General features: G+C 40.3%; 1 protein-coding gene across 5 annotated transcripts in view; it reads left to right on the top strand.

Moving 5' to 3' along the window:
* Positions 1–17,712, top strand: part of AKAP6 (A-kinase anchoring protein 6) — a 292,117-nt gene that overhangs the window by 105,202 nt on the left and 169,203 nt on the right. For all 5 annotated transcript variants that reach the window (XM_054199824.1, XM_054199826.1, XM_054199825.1 and 2 more), the window contains one exon: positions 17,079–17,201. In XM_054199824.1, coding sequence (XP_054055799.1) covers positions 17,079–17,201 — 123 coding nt within the window. The remainder of the gene's footprint in view (positions 1–17,078; positions 17,202–17,712) is intronic.

Here is a 17,712-nt window from a genome sequence, read left to right as displayed (position 1 = left end):
AGGAACTGATAACGCTGATGGGGCTTGGTAACAAAGAAAAAACACAGACAGAAATCAGTAATGACAGAACAGGTGGAAAAAGCAAAGATAATCAACAGGGAACAGGACTGGCTTATTTTCAATTACCAGATAAAGGATTTTTAAAGTGTTGTAGTGCTCCCCTCAGCCCTCTTGCTTTCAATAACTTAGTAACAGTGCTTCTAATACTGACCCTCTTAAAATAAATGGATTGCATGTTTTTCCTCATAGATAGAGCGCTTGCCAAAATTTTTTCATCTCTGAATCTTACTTATACTGCTTCATACAATTTAGATTGAAATACTGCTCTTGGTTGATGACCAGAGTGTAAAAAAAAAAAAACAAAAAAAAAAAAAACAACAAAAAAACAAACCAATAAGTGAAAGAAGTATCAGATCCAGAAATTCCTTGGCAGCTCTGCAGTTTTCTCAGCAGTCTTTTTGCTCTGTGCAGCATAATTGAAAATGTCACTTCACATTTTGTACTGAGAGGCAAGTTTGTGCTTTCGTGTTTTGAGTCTGATGATACTCCCCTGCTTTGAAAGCCCACCCCTCAGTTTTCAAGCTGGCTAAACTATTATTAAGCAGCAATATAGTATACATATGGAACTCTCACTTTTACTTAGACAAATACTTCTTTACTAGAAGATTATATTGAAATACAGTGAACCCTCTGTTCCTCCAAAACACGTAGTTCCTAACAGTTTGCTTGAATTTTAAACAGCTCCTCCAAGTACATTCACTTTTCTTTGACATTTGCTTTACCACAAATAGTCTGAGTGAGTTTGTCACCAGCAATCTTTGCAAAAACAGCAACTTCTATGTAAGCTGTGCAAATTCTGCATTTGTAACTCTATAGCTAAAACTGACTGCAGGAGTTATGCTTCCTTAATGAAACACATCTATTGTGAAGCATATGCTTGTTCAGAACTGTTTGAATTTCCAATGTAAAGACCTCAGAATGGTTTGGCAGTTTTAGATCAGGGATTTTTTACATTCAATATTTGGCAAGTCATTCCAAATAATTTGGGGGGAAAAAAAAGAGGGAGGGAGAGAGAAACAGAAAAAATCTGCTCACAAGTAATTTCAATAGCATTGATTTGAGGTTATGTCTTCACTAGTATTTAGAACTGACTGTAAGGGATATGTCTACCTCCAATGTTTGGCTCACATCTATGTGAGACCTTTGGCTGCAAAAAGCCTCCCGATTCTCTCTTGTTGTGTACGTAGTTGGGCACAACGTCTCAGCTCAGGGATGGCTAACAGCTTAGATGAACTGAGGAAGAGCTGCTTTTGCATACATGATTCTGTGAGCCCTCCTCTTCTGTTCTAGTGCAGTCACTCAGACACCTTAAGTGACCATTGGCTTTACAACCCAGGCTCATGTCCCAGTCATCTGTATCACACCCTAGCCACAAGCCTGCACCAGATCCATCCACACTATTTATTTGTGAACTGGAAAGTTGCTAGAGATTGGTCAAAGATTATTTCTTAGCTGCTGGATCTCTGCTAATAGGCAAAAGGGTGCAGCAGAGCTGAAGATGGAGAGAGGGAATGGTAAGACTGCAGGAGGTGAACTTCCTGCTCTCGCTGTAGCAAAGTACAGACTGGAGCGTGAGCAGTGGGTGCCAGGTGACCTACCTGGAAAGCCAAAAGAGGGTCCAGATTTAAAAGGGACACAGCAATAACTTGGAGAACTAATCACTGTCGACTTTAAGAAGATCTGATGATCAACTGCTTTCTATCAGGGCAGACACAATCTTTATTGACTGGGCCTGTGCAGTGCTTTCAGTTCTCTTATGGAGGTGGAGAAAGGCGTTCAGAAACCATTGAAGTAGGTTTGGAAGATTCCAGTAATGGCACTAACTTTCAAAACACAGACAGAAAGAGTCAAATTGTTATTGGGAATTTACTTTAGGGTGCATATGGTGGTTTAAAAGGAATCTCTTGTGTTGTTCAGGGCTGAATCCTCTGTAACTGCTTACTTCTATAAGTAAGGGGCAGGTACTGGGGGGAGGGTTGGTTGGTTGCAACCCACCTGGATGCGTTCCTGTCCAGCCTGCTCTAGGGGAACCTGCTTTGGTAGGGGGGTTGGAGTAGATGATCTCCAAAGGTCCCTTCCAACCCCTGCCATGCTGTGGTTCTGTGATTCTGTGAAGAGTTAGAGATAACTTCTGAGCTAGCCTGTTAACTAGTTACTGTATTGATTTTAGGGCTCCTTGAAATGCCACCGTTATTGAACAGAAAACCATTGAATTTAAAATTGTGGTTTCTAATATTCCTTTAAATATGGTAAATATGGAAGGGTGAGAGAGAATGCTCATTTCTTTATATTTTCATAGTGACATGCCTTTCCCAATGTTTTAGGGTCTAGCCGTTCTGTTGCGTAACACACTTAGGCTCTTGGATACTTATGATTTATGTATCTTCTGTGAGGAAGTACAGGATATTCCAGTAAGATACAGTATACCAAAATCACTGTGCTCTATTCTAAATATTTAATTATTTAAATAATACATTGCTACTAACTTCCACCTAAATCAAATTCCAGTCTATCTACTGTTGTTAATGCATCATTGCTTTAAAATGTGTACATGCTAGAGATGAGTCAGAGCAAAAGAAACATTGAAGGGTCTAGAGAGGATTAACCTGAGAAAAAAGATCAAGTCCATTTACGTAAGATTATTGCATAACTCCTCAAAATACATTCATATCTTTTTCTTCTTGTGTATCTTTATATGTTTTGACAGCAACTGGTTTTTGTTCCTTCATCCTTTCCAGTGTGTTATGATCAGGAATGAAACATTAAAACATGCTGACTCTTATATCGTAGTTGTCATCATTAGGCATCAGAGTGAATATAATTTGTGGTAAATATGGACAGGAAACTGTCTCTCAGAGGCTTGTTTCAGACTGTCCACATGCTTATGCAGGTATTTGAAAGTTATCTTGAAAGCAACCAGAAAGGCAAAAAATTATTTTCCCGTCCTTGCTTTAGGTTTTGGAGCAAGATGATAATCCTCACAAACAGCTGGGCTTAACAAAATAAACAGGAATCTTATCTGAATACTCCTTTATTGTCAGTAAAGACTTATTTTGAATGCTCATTCTCATGTGGGTCAAGTAAGGTTACCTGAACAAGGGCTGGATTTGCCTCTGGTTTCCCTCGGACCATGTTTGGAATCTCTCCAGGCTGACAGAGGGAGAACCAACAAGCAAACAGATTTTTAGTTGTAGACAGTGTAGATGTTCATGTCACAGTACCTTAATATTAGTAATTGCTTTTTCCCTACTGATGCCAGCATCTGACTCCATGAATATTTCCTCGTTGTGCCGTATAAGACTAAACACACACAGGGCGATTTAAAATGTAAATACTGCTGCATTATTAGCAGCAATTGAACTATAGCAGCTAGCATAAAATTGTCTCAGGTGAGTCCAAAGGAGGGTCAGCCTCAGCTATTTATTTCAGTGTAAATCTCCTACAGCTCTGTTGAGCTACAGAAAACCAGAAAAAATAGTAAATTTGTTAGAAAAAGCAAGGCTTCTGGGGTCAAAAATGAAGAATAAAAAGAAAAAAGTAAAAATATTGTTCTTATTTTATTCTGTAAACACATCCACTTTTGGGGATGAAAAAAGTAAGTCAGAATTAGGGCCTAAAGAAGGGTGTAAAGGAATGCCCACTAGAGGTCACTGAAAAATGAAACTATCTAAAAGGGAATGTAGATGAATTAGGAGGCAAAAGAAAAGCAATTAATGGAGGAACTAATAGTGACAGGATTTCTTTGGAGACTGCAGGTGAACAAGAACGGAGTGCATAACAGGAGGCTAGATTAGGAAACTAGAGGAATAATAATGGAGTAAAGAAAAGAGGTGGTGAATCTTAATCTCTCCTTGCTGCTGCCATATTTAGCAAATAGTGGCAATCACCATTTTCCCTGTTTTTAAACTCAGAAATCTTAACTGCAAAACAAGTTCATGGGTCAAAGAATTATAATATCTCCTGTGAGGTGACAGACTTAACCTCTTCTAACCAATTAGCCTTGAATAATGGGAAATCCTGAATTAAACGTTCTGATTTTGAGCAGGAATCGTGATCGTTATCTCTTAAGTCATGTTAATGATATAGCAGAGGTCAATATATTTAGCAGTTACCCACAAGCAAACAGCATCTGTTCTATTTCAGTAAAAAGTGTTTTTTTCCTTCGTTTTGGAAAACTTTTAGGCATGGTGATATATCGCCCTCTTGAGGCAAGAACTTGTTACTGCACCTATTTTACAGAGATTTTGTTGAATTTCCTTCTCAAACGAACGAGACTCACATGACTTTACAAACGTAGTTGTTAGAAATTCAGAGATTAAATAAATAATAAGCCCAAATATTTCCTCCTTATGAAGATCGTTTTTGCTTTAGTGTAGTCTCCAACAAATTTTTTTGCTATGTATTTTATTTCAACAAATTTAATGTTAAAATACTGTTCTGATTTTAAAGACTAATAGCCTGTGTATGCCAATTATTAAACTTTTAAAAAACATAACCTGCACGTGCACTTCTACAGATTTTGTGAAATATATTTAAAAAAATAAACTCTGTCCTTTCCAAAACATAAAGATGTTATAGCCCTGCAAATATAACTGCCATTTTTATTATTATTTGGAGAACATAAGCAGTATTTAATCCTGCTTTCTGGCCATCAGGCAAAGAATATAGTGGCTTTCTTCCTTTATTTATCGTTTACTGGTTAACTTACTGAAAATGTTACGTAAAAAATAATGAATTTAGTTTTTATTTAAAAGGCACTGAAAATTCTGCATAATTAATTTTGTGCCATTGGGTAAAGGTATATAATTCATCTAATTCCATTCTTTTAACATGATTTGTTCTTTGTTTGGGAAAAGGTAAAATTTTTCTATGTGCACAAGTCTCTGTTTAATTGATATCATGCTCTAGGGCCACCCTGATTTCAGGCTACAGGAGCAATCACGGTGTATGTATATCATGTGTACCTTTCAAGGAATTAAATAATGGGGAATGAGGTTCATTTCTAGCAACTATGAGATCAAAGAGTAAAGAAATGTTAGGACCAGTTAAGGGAGGCTCCTATCGAGTGGCCTCCGGTGCTGCCCACTGCATGTGCAAGGTAGCAGCTGACCGTCGGCAGAAATAACAGCTGCACAAGGGCGCTCCACCCCCAGTCCACTGCCTGAAGCCCAAATACTCAGGGTATGCAACCAAGGAATGATGGTCATCCATAATTGTCTCTTTTTCCGAGCAGAATAAAGCTGTATACTAATATATTACAGAGGCTGTTATGTGGAAAAATTGCAAATGAAGATTAGTTCGTCTTTTGGATGCAGTTCAGCTCATAATCGATACATACATTAGCTGTAAAACAATCTGAAAATAACGTATGTTGCCAACACAACATTTAAAATAATTATATGAAGAGGCAATGCAGTGCTTCCAAGTACCCTTACATCACTGTAAGTTGCTTCAACATCAATAGTTATACTGGCAGCATTTTTAGAAAAAGTGCACCAGACAACTAGCTTCACTGAAAATGAAGATACTGATTTTAGATTCACACAGAGTTTGGATCAAGGTTGCTGCATAACAAACATTTCATACTGGAAGAAAGGGGACAGTTCTGATCAGGAGACTTTATTTTAGGTTTATCTGTAGAATAAATAATAAATTTGCATTTAGGAATAACAGGTCCTGAACTAACTTTTACAATTTCTATTCTAGTTTAGAGTTGCTCAGTGGGCAAAAAAAGGAAGTTGGGACTGTGAAATAGATGTGAATATACTGCAGCATTGTGCCACTATCCTTTAACAGGACATAGCAACTCATTTTGGTGCCTGGTATTTTTACCAAAGATGGGCCCCTCTGCTGTGCTGGAGAATCCAGACACTTCCAGCTGCTGCTGCAGAGTTAAAGTCCCCCTTTCTGGGAGTTTCTAGCATCATCTTTCTTGGCTCAAGCAGATTTATTTGCTGTTCTTGTCCTTCCCTTGATACATCCCTGGCTACAAATTTCTGGAGACGCTGTGGTCATAACTTGCTCCCTGGCTTACTAGCTGAGTGAAACAAGAGTATGTGATCCAAAAACATTCACATCTCTTAGCTGATCTCTAGATATGGCAAGTCTTTGACTTAGACAGGGTCACATGGGGGTATGATCTAAAAAGGCCTCAGTTTAGGATATTTGATGCTAAGATGCATAAGAGAAACTTAAAACTTGTCCTGTTCTAGAAGATGTTTTGGGCTTTGGGTGCAGATCTTTATTCCCTAGCTGCTACTTAGGCCTCTTGGATTCTATGTAGAGAAGAAATGACTCAGAGAAAAGTTATTCTAGGAGTAGTGAGAGTTTCTGTGAGCCATGACCAATGACAGGCATTGCTCTTTGTGAATAAATATATCTTCAGAAACAACATGTTCAGTCCTACTAGTATGACGAACTTCAGAGACCAGATTTGGGTGGTCATTCAGAATTTTGTACATTACTCAGCTCCCTCACGATATCACGGTTGCTGACCCATTCCTCTTTCAACTGTAAGAGCTTTTGCCTGCCTGTTTTATTCCGAATGACCCAAAGAACAGCACACTTATCTTTTTTAACTAAATAAAAAGAACTATCTTGTCCTTTCCTTATATTTCTTCCTCCTCTATTTTCCTCCCTGTTTATGCCCCCTTTCGTTATTGTCAGTTCTTCCTTCCTGTTTCTGTCTTATTTTCGAGGGCTCTTGGTATCCTTTAACTCCAGTGTTTCTCCTTTCTGCTGCTTAGAATATTCACTCCATAGTTTTAGTATTGTTTCCTCAGGAATCTCTTCCCAGTCAGCCCCAAAATTTCGCACAGTCTAAGGATGCTGAATGAGATGAGTGCTAGAAACATGTGAATACAGATTAACACTGCAGAGGTTTTCTGACAAAAGCCAGTACTGATTAGAACAGTGGAAAACATTTACTTCTTTAACCAATATATCTGTGTCTGCATAACCTAGTGGCGATAAAACCCATTCGAGTAGACGTGGTGGGTTTTTTTGGTCAATATTACTTTCATCAGTTTGAAAGGATGCTTTAGCTGGCTGGCACAAGAATGGTTTTCAGGCGGTATAAATTGTCTCCACGAGAGGGCTTGCGCAGGCTGCGTTCCAGCAAGCGCGTTCTCTCCGAGGCCCGGCTGCACCTCAGTCTTTGCCGCTGCCATCGGCACAGCAGCCTGACGTGGAACTCGAACAATTTGCAATATTGCCTCGAAAATAACTTAGACCCAAATTAGTATGCATGATAACCTAGGAGGCAGATAAGCAAAATTCTTTTCCGTCATCTAGAATGCAAAGGCATATGTAAAATGTTCCCTTACAAAGAAGAATATGTTAATTTACTTAGTTACTTGATTCCCAGGAGTGCATTGAATCTCACACCACTTTTGAGACACAGGACTGGCCTCCCATATTTTCTCAGCATGAACTCTGTCCTCACCTGAATGAATGCACGAAGCCTAAAACCTTATCTGGCTTGGTGCTTGTTAACATTGCATCTCAGGTAGAAAACAGGGACACGTCAGAACGAGAAGAGATCAGCGGCCATTTTGTATGCCTGACATTATTGCCATTAGAGCAGATGGCATCTCTGGAGGTTTGCAACCAATCCACATTGCTGTTAAGTTCATACCAGATGAGTCTTTAAATGATGGATGAACCAAACAGTCTTCCCTTTCCCTTCCCTTCTCTCCACTAGTCCTCTCTACTCTTGAACACTTGCAAAGTCACAATGACGCTGGCCTTTCCTATGCTGCTATATGACGTTCATATGCATTGCTGTCTTGGCCTCAGGGCTACATGGATCTCTTCTCCCCAGCAGTGTCCTTCCAGCCAATGGATTTTGCTTCTGTGGTTCTAGCTGTTCACTGATCCTTCAGAAGGCTAGGGGAAGTGTTACCAATGGTGTTGGAAGCTTGTCTGCTGTCTAAGAATATACCTCTCAGGAATGGCGTTTAGGAAGCGTTTGGCTTACTTTTCCTGTATCTATCTTTGCCCCGCAGTCAATCTGCTGATACTAATAATGTCATTTTTTAGATCTTGTAAGTTTCAACTAGCAGTGGAGGCCTGGTGGTAGTTCTTTTAATTAGAAAGTAGATCTTCACCTTGAGCAAAAGGTAAGACAAGGCATAGGGTTAAGCAAGAATTATGTTTGTGGCATCATGGAAAGGTTTAAGTAATCTACAGAGATACATTTAGGAATGATTCTTAATATTCAGATCAGTGTAACCTACTCTTTGTCTAGAAGCAGAAATAAAGTCAACAGTCCCATGGGGGCAGTGAACTTTTCATTGCAGAATCAGGTTCGCTGTCTTCAAATAGAGTAGTTTTTAATGGATTGAAAAGTAACACTTCGCATGTTTCTCTGTATCGTGCTTTTTAACCCTATCCTACCCTTATGGTTCTGTCTCTTTTACCTAGAAGTCTTTAGGAAACTGAGAACTTTCAAAAATTTTGTCTACCATTCCTGCTCGAGTCAGAATACAGTATGGAAAAATATCTTGTAAATATTAGCAAAAATCTGTCGATTTAGTAGTGGACCAAAACATAGAAATTAAGATTACAAGTAGCCTATCATCAACTTTTAGGGACAAAGCTAGAACTGAGTTAATTTGTAGTGTTTTCCTAGGCTTGTAAGAACTGCGCTTTATTGTTCTCACTGTTTCCAGACTAGAAGTACTCTCAGCTCTCCAGTGAAATCTCCCTGAAAAGCTGAGATATGTCTGACTGGCTCTGCTTCAGATAACTCTATATTTTTATATATGTTAATCCTTATTTTCGCGCACCAGAATGCATCCTGGGGACTCTAAAACCAGGAAAAGTTATGAGCCAGCGAACATCCTGTGCTAAACCTTTCCGTTCTGTAACCATATAAATCATGACCAATTAGATAGATGCCCATTAGGGAAAATACATTCAATAGTAATTTTTAAGTCTGGGTGTGGTAGATGGGCACAAAGCTTAGAGGTGGCACTCGTGAAAGATTTTTGTAATTTAACAGTTGGTCTTAAAAATGTTTAACTAGACAGTATATAGTAGAAGCCGGAGACATGTCTTTACATTGATGTCCACTAAGAAAAGTATTTGATCTTTATCTTTTTCCTGTTTGGAGGGAACATTTAAGTCGCACATTCTCATAGGTTGAAGTTATTGGGTAAATGTGGCAGAAATAGAACTTAGCAGCTTTCTGCTAGTGTTTGTGAAATAATGTATCATCCTGAACTGCATGTTAAGTATTGCCATCCTACTGATGTGTTTGGTCAGTTGTATGTTTCTGTGAGGTCATTGTCTGCCACAGAATCTTGACAATATCGCATAAAGAATATTTTCCATTGTGGCATCTTGGTTCCTTGGGGATCCCTAACATCTGTACTGCTAATGGTTTTACTGTTGCCTCTGGGTCTAACTCCAATTAAATTGACCATGGCAGTTTGTTGCAGCCCCATCCTCTTGAGTACCTGGATTTCTTTGACTTACCTTTGCCTATGAAGAAAGTGCACTTTTATCCTTTTGAAAATAAAGTCCATGGGCAGGAATGTGTTCCTCCTGAGACTAATATGCAAGTCCTTTTGTGGTTAGACAAAGGATTTTCTTAATGCATTCTGTGATAGAAGTGCCCTTAAAGCCAGCCCATACTTGTACACAGACGCCTCTGTGAGCTCAGTCTTTTTGTAAATTGGGAACAAACTTTACAACACTGGATGCTTGCAACAAAATTGGACATTCATTTTTAAGCACACAGCCTCATAACCAATTCTTTTAAGAAGAGAACTCCCTTTGTGTAATAAAAGGGAAGGTGGAGAGAAAAAAGGTCTGGGGTAGTGATTTAACAAGCACTGCTGTCTGGTGCTTCCATGCTGAGGCTGGTGGAATACAGTAGACTTTCCACAGTCGCACTTAACTACCATGGCAGATGATTTTAGTATGTTTGCATTTAATAGTTTGGCGTCTCTTTTATTCTGATTTTAACCTTAGTTCAAGTCATTAGAAGGGCTTTGTACTTTTACAAATGCAATGATCAGAAGTGCATTACGTAGAAGTCAGCACGCATGTTAAATGAAAATGTTAGACTAATAAACTGAGCGATGTTAACACTGCACAGATTAAAATTACAAGCCAAAAGGTATTAAAATAATTTTGCTTCGTGTGCCATATAGACACAGTAAATCTGGGATTTTTTTTCCATAAAAAGCAAAACCAAAATTTGGTCTAGGGTGAGGGCCATAAAACTTTTCATAATGGTGTTAACTGGATGCAGTTTCATCCTCTGTGTTTTATGGGATAATTTTGGCAATATTAATGCTAGTTTCCTTAAGTGCACATATCCAGATTCCCCATCTAAAGGAATCTCACACCAAAAATATACTAAAAACATCTAAGATACTTCTGCTTTCAGGGTAGCAAAAAAAAGAAGTTGCGTTTTTTAATATAGTAAAAATTCCATGTTTTCATTCTTTTTTTTAGTAACCATAAATGTGCTATCTTAGTCTAAAGCTCAAAATTACAGAACTGGGCTTTAGTCTGTTTCCATTCTAAATGTGGACTAATAAAAGCTGGATTTGTAAAGTGATAGCTGCAGCTGAGATGGAAACTTCCTCCTTTCCCATTCCATTCAATTAATGAAAGCTGAACTTCAAAGTCTAAATGAGATCATTTGAAGTGCTAAAATTATTGAACACCAGAACTTTCCTATCTGACCAAAAAAAGAGAGCTTGTAATGTAAAAGTAAAATTAAACTACTGAAATAAAGTTAGGAAACTTTGAAAGTTCTAGTGCAAGAGGTGGTGTTAGCTTAGTTGAGAGGCATTTGTGCATAATTTTAAATGACTCACTTGATAGTCATGCATTTTTTTCATGACTGTGACAGTAAAAGCTTTCCTGGGAGGTCTTAGTTGTGTGCTGCTCACAAAATTGCAATCCAATGAGAATGTGTCTGAGCAACACCCCTGACAGGCTCAGAGAATATGCAGGGATATCATCAGGGACCGGAGCCTTCCTACAGTACCACAGGCTCTTATGTTGTCATCACTAGTTTTCTAGTTGTTATCAGAAGTTTTTAAGTTGATCAACTGCTCGTTATTTTGCTGACAACCATGATATTTCTCCTGGGTTCCGCTTTGTCCTTTTTTGACCATGAGAATTGGCTGTGCCACCAACTCTGGCAGAGCATGTAGCTAGGGTCAGTGGGTACCAAAACTCCTTTGATTGACTCATTTGATGGCCGTGAGCATCTGCCTCAGATCTGCTGCTGCAAACTAGGAAGTGGGGAGTTAATGGATATCTGTTTCTAAAGGAGGTCGGTCTTTGGCCAGAGATGGGGTGAGCTTCTGAAGCTCAATGGGGGAAAGCGCAGAAGGGGACTGTGGAAGCTGGAGAGACACAGAGAGCCAGGAAGTCCTGGGCCATGCCAAGAAGCAGTGGTGAGGTGCAGGTAGTGAGCACTGAGGTGTGCTGAACAGTTGTCATGAGTAGGGAGGAATATGCAAACAGGATCTAGCAAAACATGAAAAAGGAATGGAGTCAGGCACAAACTGCTTGGGATGCCAAAGACTGCCTATTTCTGTGTTCATTTTAAGTATTTAATTTTCTGACACACACTTGGGATAGACAGAACACACACAGTCCTATTAAATGTAATGAATTGCATGTGAGACTTGTTCATCTGACCACCTCCGTAGGCCTCGCCGCCATGCTCCAGGGTTTCTTGTACTGGCAGCACACCACCACAGCTGCTCTCCCACTCTGTTATCCCACATGCCAGACACAACCAGGCTGCCTAACCCAAGATCCTTTGACCAGCTGTACTGGGTGCAGGAAGCCCTGCAGCCCTGTGCAGCAGCTGGGGGATCTGTAGCGTTTGTATGCCCTTATGTTTAACAGAACAAGGGTGGGAGGCACATTTCCAGGTGCACCGTTCCTCGGCCCGACATCCAAGCATGTCTTTGGCATTTGAGCGGATCCATCCCTGCCCTTTTTGGGTGACTCAGCAAGTGAATTCTCATGTCTTATGATTCAAAAAATTCGAGTGTTCTGGTCGTTAACGAGGAAGTCTCCGGATATTTAGTTAAATCCCATCAAATTTATTTTTAATTCTTTAGTTAATTAATTAATTCCTTAATTCTATAGAACAATTGATTTAAGTATATTTTCATTCTGTGACACCAAAGCAGACGCACTAAGTTACAGCTTTTTTTTCCCCCTAATACTTACAATTGTCTGTCTTTTTCATTCTTATCCATGCAGAGCAAATAGAATTAGACTGCAAAAAATAACTTTGTACATGCCAAATTTCAAATGAATCCATTTTTGTTCTAGCTTTGTTCAGGGATGTGTGATTAGAACTTTCTTCCTCCCCCTAGGAAAATCTGCAAAATTGTCATGAAAAAAAATGGAAAGCTGAATGTTTTAAAGGTGAATGTTTAAAAATTTTCTGTGTGGGGTATAGGAAGAGCATTATCATTATTTGCAAACTTTACTATAGAAGTTGCTATAAATCATCCAACAACAATCCAGAAACATTTGTTTTCTGTACTAAGCAGCACAGAGTAAGAATAGCTTTATGCTGTGTCATGTAGGGGCTTGAGGTTTTTTAGTAACATCTAGCTTGCTAGCATAGTACTAAACTATTACATTTGCAAAACTGAACCAGCTGATCAAAAGGCAGAGACTGGATTACACTGGTGCTCCTTTATTTCTGTTCTGTTTCCCTCTTCTCTCTCTGAGGAATTCTTGTACAGTATTTTTTAGCTTCAATGTGGCTAACTATGGGTTTTCAACTTCCAAGAAGTTTTGATGAAAAATACAGTAGCTTAATTTCACATTACCAAAGCATGTGTTGGGTAGATTTTACAATATTTTCATTATAAGTGCAATACTGTCTAGATCACTATACTTAAATAGAATAAATCAGCATAGCTCCAATGAAGTTTATACCTGTTGAAACTTTCTCACATTATGAATGATGAAGAAAAAAAAATCTAGAGAAATAAAAGCATAAGTTCACACAGAAAAGGCAGAAAAGTAAGAAGAGTCAAGGAAAGGATGTAAAGTGATTTCACAGGCATCTTATAAAATGAAGAAAAAAAACCTGAAAAATATCCTGTATTGGTTAAAATTTGTCATCTTGTGAATTTACTTCTTTCATTGAGTACTCCTGGATTTAGATTTAGGATTGCATATTAAGCCTTATCCTTTGTTTTGATATAATTTATGTTGTAATCTGTTTTTTTCAAAGCATAGTTTCATGCTGTGTCAGAGTCTTGCAATAGATCTGTATTGTGAGACATTTTTTTCCCTATTTTTTTTCTTAGAACTGATTTTATCTAAAGCTTTTATTTAAAACATATATTCTGGGAAATATCCTAGACAATCAGAAGAGTGACTATTGTAATGCTGTTTGTGTCCCTGAGTACATGTACATCATTAATTGCATTCTGTTCCAACTGCCTAGGCCATCTTGTTTACACAGAAATGACTCCGTTTCGGTCATCTGTGGAGGGGCAGCAGCCCTTCAGTCGGGGCTTCCCCTCTGTTATGAGACTTGAGGAGGTGAAGGACCTGGATTTATACTTGTGAGAGGGCTACACGGACCACCGACACTGCAGATGCCCCTTCTCTGAGTACCAGAGAGCAGGCAGGCCCCCACCTCTGGCTGCCTGGGCCAGCTGGGCCAGCGGAGCAGAACTGTTTGTACCAGATCCAGGCTACAGGCTGATGGCGAGAACTAGCTCAGATCTCAAAGCCCGTCGGTAACTACGCCTTGACAAGAAGTCAAAGGCGAGAAGGGAAAGTTCAGCATCAAGAGCAAACTGTACTCTCCCCTGTCTGTAACTGCAGAGCTGCTGCAGTTGATGATATTTCCATGGGTTTCCATTTCCAGCCCAGAGCTGCCTCCCAGGCAGGGATGAGTCGTGGAGCTGGTGGCAGGATGATAACGGTGGCTCCTTCCCTGCTGACTGGCATCAGGCTATTTAAAATAAATAGGATGGAATGTATAGGCACGGCTATGAAAACAAAACAAAACAAAAACCAACACTGAGGCATTGTTTTGATGATTAAGTTGTGACGAAGGAGGCAGGAACCACAATGTTACAGTTTAACCTTACGCACAATTTGAGATAACAATAGTTTTCTATTTTGCGCGCTTTCTAACGGCTCAGAACGTCTGTCACCCTGCTGGGATGTGCCCACTCAAAGGGACGTTCCGACGGTGGTTCCTCCCCCGCGGCTCCCACCGGCACCAGGCGGCCCCGGCCCTGGACCCGGCCGCCCCGCGGGCAGCGCCCGGTCGCCGCCGTGGTCGGGCGTGGGGCGGCGCGGTGCCGGCAGGTGGCGCTGTGGGCCCAGGCACGGCGGGCGGGCGGGCGGTGCTCCCTCCGCCGGCGGCCCCGCGCTGCCCGGCCCTTCCCGGCCCTTTCCTTCCTTTCCCGTCTGTCCGCTATTTTCGGTTTCTACAGATGTGCGCTTTTGAATGCTTTCAATAAAATTTTATTGCCGTCATTTGAAAAATAGCAGGATTATTGTGATTTGTGCCGCCTGGCAGAGGAAAATCCCCCATCAGCGGGGCTGGGGCTGGCCGCGTTCGGGGCTGCCCTCCCACCGCCGGGCTCCCCTCGGGTGCCATGACCACAGCCGTGATGCGAACGTGCCAGGCAGCGCTGGTGCTTGCAGCCTTACCTCTTTTTTTCTCAGGTAACCTGGCTCACCGTGGTTCTGTAGGAGACCGTATCTATATTTTCTTTTTCCGGGCCCACAAACTAGCCCCTAGGTGTTCCCTGCACCCACCGGGGCCTGCTCGGGCCCACGGCCCACCTTGTCTGCGTGGCGAGGGGAGAGGCGCCAGGCTGCTAGAGCCTGCTGCTTGGGAGTGTCCAAGCACCAACCTGAAGCAGCAGACGTTAAAACACGGACACCTTTTGTGAGAGGGCCCAAGTAACTCAGTTGCTGGTCGTCGCTTTTTGTACTGGTACGAGCCTGCAATGTTTCTGAGCACCCTTTTGAAGGCATACAGACATCGAGTACTGCAGGCAGATGTTATACGTGTCTGTCTCCGTAAAATACATGACGCATATACGAGAGAGTCTCTCTTCATTTTTTTTTTTTTTGTGCTTACCATATCACCTTGTCTCTCAAGGACAGCATGTTGCTAAAATGTAGGCAGAGATTTATTGGAGGGACTAGAAGGACTTTACTCCTCCTGCTCCTTCTCCCCCGCAGCTCACGTCTCTCACTCCTCTGCCGGGCTGGCATCTCTTATGCTCCACTCTGAGCTGGAAGAAAGCAAGCAACGGAGCCAGGGGAACATTTTGCCCCTCCTCTATCCCATGGCTTCATGTGGGGAACATAGCCCTTGTGGCATGACCTGCAGTGGGACAGAAGAGACGTAGCTACATTCATTGCTTGCCCCAGAGTGGAAACACGTTGTCTCAGTCACCACATCCACTGGGTTGTTTTTCCTGACCTACTTCCCCCTTTCTGCAATGTGCTGATAAACAGCCTACAACAAAACCCACAGAACAACAGTTTTCTGCCTTGCAATGCTTTGAGATACAGTGGATTCCATCAATAGAGGTGGCAATAACCTCCTTCTCATCCTGAGGACTTGTAGGGACTCATGTGAAAGATAATAATTAAAGCAAAGTCTTCAGAGTGCCTCAGTGAGTACTGTCATGCCTGCAGTATGCGCTGGAGCATCCTGCCAGAAGCTAGCTTTGGTTCAGAAGCACTGCCACTTCAGCTGGAAGCCAGGAGTTGATTACTGGACTCTGCTTCTTGGCACAGTGTTGGGCCAAAATGACTCTGCTACCACGAATTTTGAAGGAAGTGTGGGTCTGCTTGGTCTGGATTATTAGCATTGCACTTCTTTGTGTAATGCAGCTGTGCACCAACTGCTCAAACTCCTGTTTCTGTGTCGTTTAGAATTCAAATTTGATGTGACACTTTGGAGAAGGGGATTTGGGCTTCTGAGTTTCTTAGGAATCTCTGAAGTTTTATGCTTAGCTTGCTATCTAAATGGACTAGTAATTACCAGAAATCATCCCCTAAATAAAGTGGTGAGAGTAAGATACTGAGCGTGTATGCTGAGTTGTTATCCAACTGGAAATTAAAATTTTCACCATGCTGCAAAATTCATAGTTAATAGCTAATAATATAACCAGTATTAGATCTAACAATCTAGTCTTATGATGCTTGTAATAGATGGACATTCCTCTTCAGAGTTAATTTTCAGAGTGCTTATAAACATCACGGTCAGTTTGTTCCGTTTACTCTGTTGCTTTGTGGTGGATAAGACTTGGGTAAAATTATCTGTACTCAGTATGTGCCTATAGTATCATCCAATCATGTAAATTCAGGGGCACTATTTTTAATCAGACAATATAATTGGTACTAATCTTGAAATAAATGGTGCTCCTGAGAAGCAGGAGCTCCTGTCTTCTCAGGAGCACCATCTGTGTGGCTCATATGCAATCAGCGATATTTATATTAAATGCTATATATTCTGCCTCACCTACTGTTTGATTTCTTCTCTCCGAGTCTCATCCTATGAACCAGAACAGGAATCACAAGATCTAAGTTTTGACAAGTAGTTTCTTCCCTTGGTCTGCTGATGTATATACCTTGTTAACGCAGCTTTGTTCAGCAGTTTTTTCAACCAGCGGTACTCATGCTACACCCAGTCTGCCCAGTGCAAGGTCTTCAGTTCAGTTTTCATTGTAATCTCTATGCAGCTTTTTAAACATCTCCCTCATACCTTCTAAAACGTGGCTGTTTTTTCGATTTCATCACAGTCATATGGACCTCACACTGTCCTTAGATTATCCCCAGAAACGCTGTTCTGCTCCTTATTTACTAGAAGGCCACTTGCTAATGGTTTTTTTCTTTCCATGCTTGTAAAATGCAAAATTTTACTGTACAATACTCTCCTAGATTAAAAAAAATAGAGCATACATTTTTCAGATTGCCATTTTACTAACAAATATGCTTTTCTTGTTCTTTCTTTTTTCTTATCTGGTAAGGGGTTTGTAAGCAAGCTGGATGAATTCATTCGCTGGTTAAATGAAGCCATGGAAACAACAGAGAATTGGACTCCTCCTAAAGCAGAGACAGACAGCCTTAAACTGTACCTGGAGACACACTTGGTAGGACAAGATTATACTATGATTACTATCAGTAATTGAAGTGTTCTGCTGTGCTTTTTATTTGATTATTATTTTTTAATTACTAGTGTGCATCTATATTTTAATGTAAGATTTGCAGCGTTGCAGTTTATTTTAATGAAAATAGCAACAAATTATTTTCTCTATTTGAAATACGTACTGACAGCTTTTTAAAAATTAAATTAAAAGGCAGAATTACATTGCATTTCAGAAATTATCTCCAAACTGAATGAAAATGGCAACAGCAAAAGGAGAAAGGATAATGTTTTTTTCTGCTGATCGTTCCAGGATTTTTACTACGCTGTAACATTAACAAAAGTAGCAACTAGTAAGGAACTCTTATTCTCTCTCCCATAGTTTTAACTTAGTACAGAGTAATTTAAATAAAATATTTGAAATAATTATTTCAATCATTTTACTTGATATGCATTTCTGTCGTGTAATTAATACAGCTGTCACTAACCTTGTTCTTGTGCAAAAAGCTAAAACATTC

This window comes from Rissa tridactyla, chromosome 4 (genome assembly GCF_028500815.1).
Source record: "Rissa tridactyla isolate bRisTri1 chromosome 4, bRisTri1.patW.cur.20221130, whole genome shotgun sequence".
In the NCBI taxonomy this organism is placed as follows: Eukaryota; Metazoa; Chordata; class Aves; order Charadriiformes; family Laridae; genus Rissa; species Rissa tridactyla.
The sequence above is the reverse complement of the archived record's forward strand: the minus strand, read 5'-3'. Positions and strand labels throughout refer to the sequence as shown.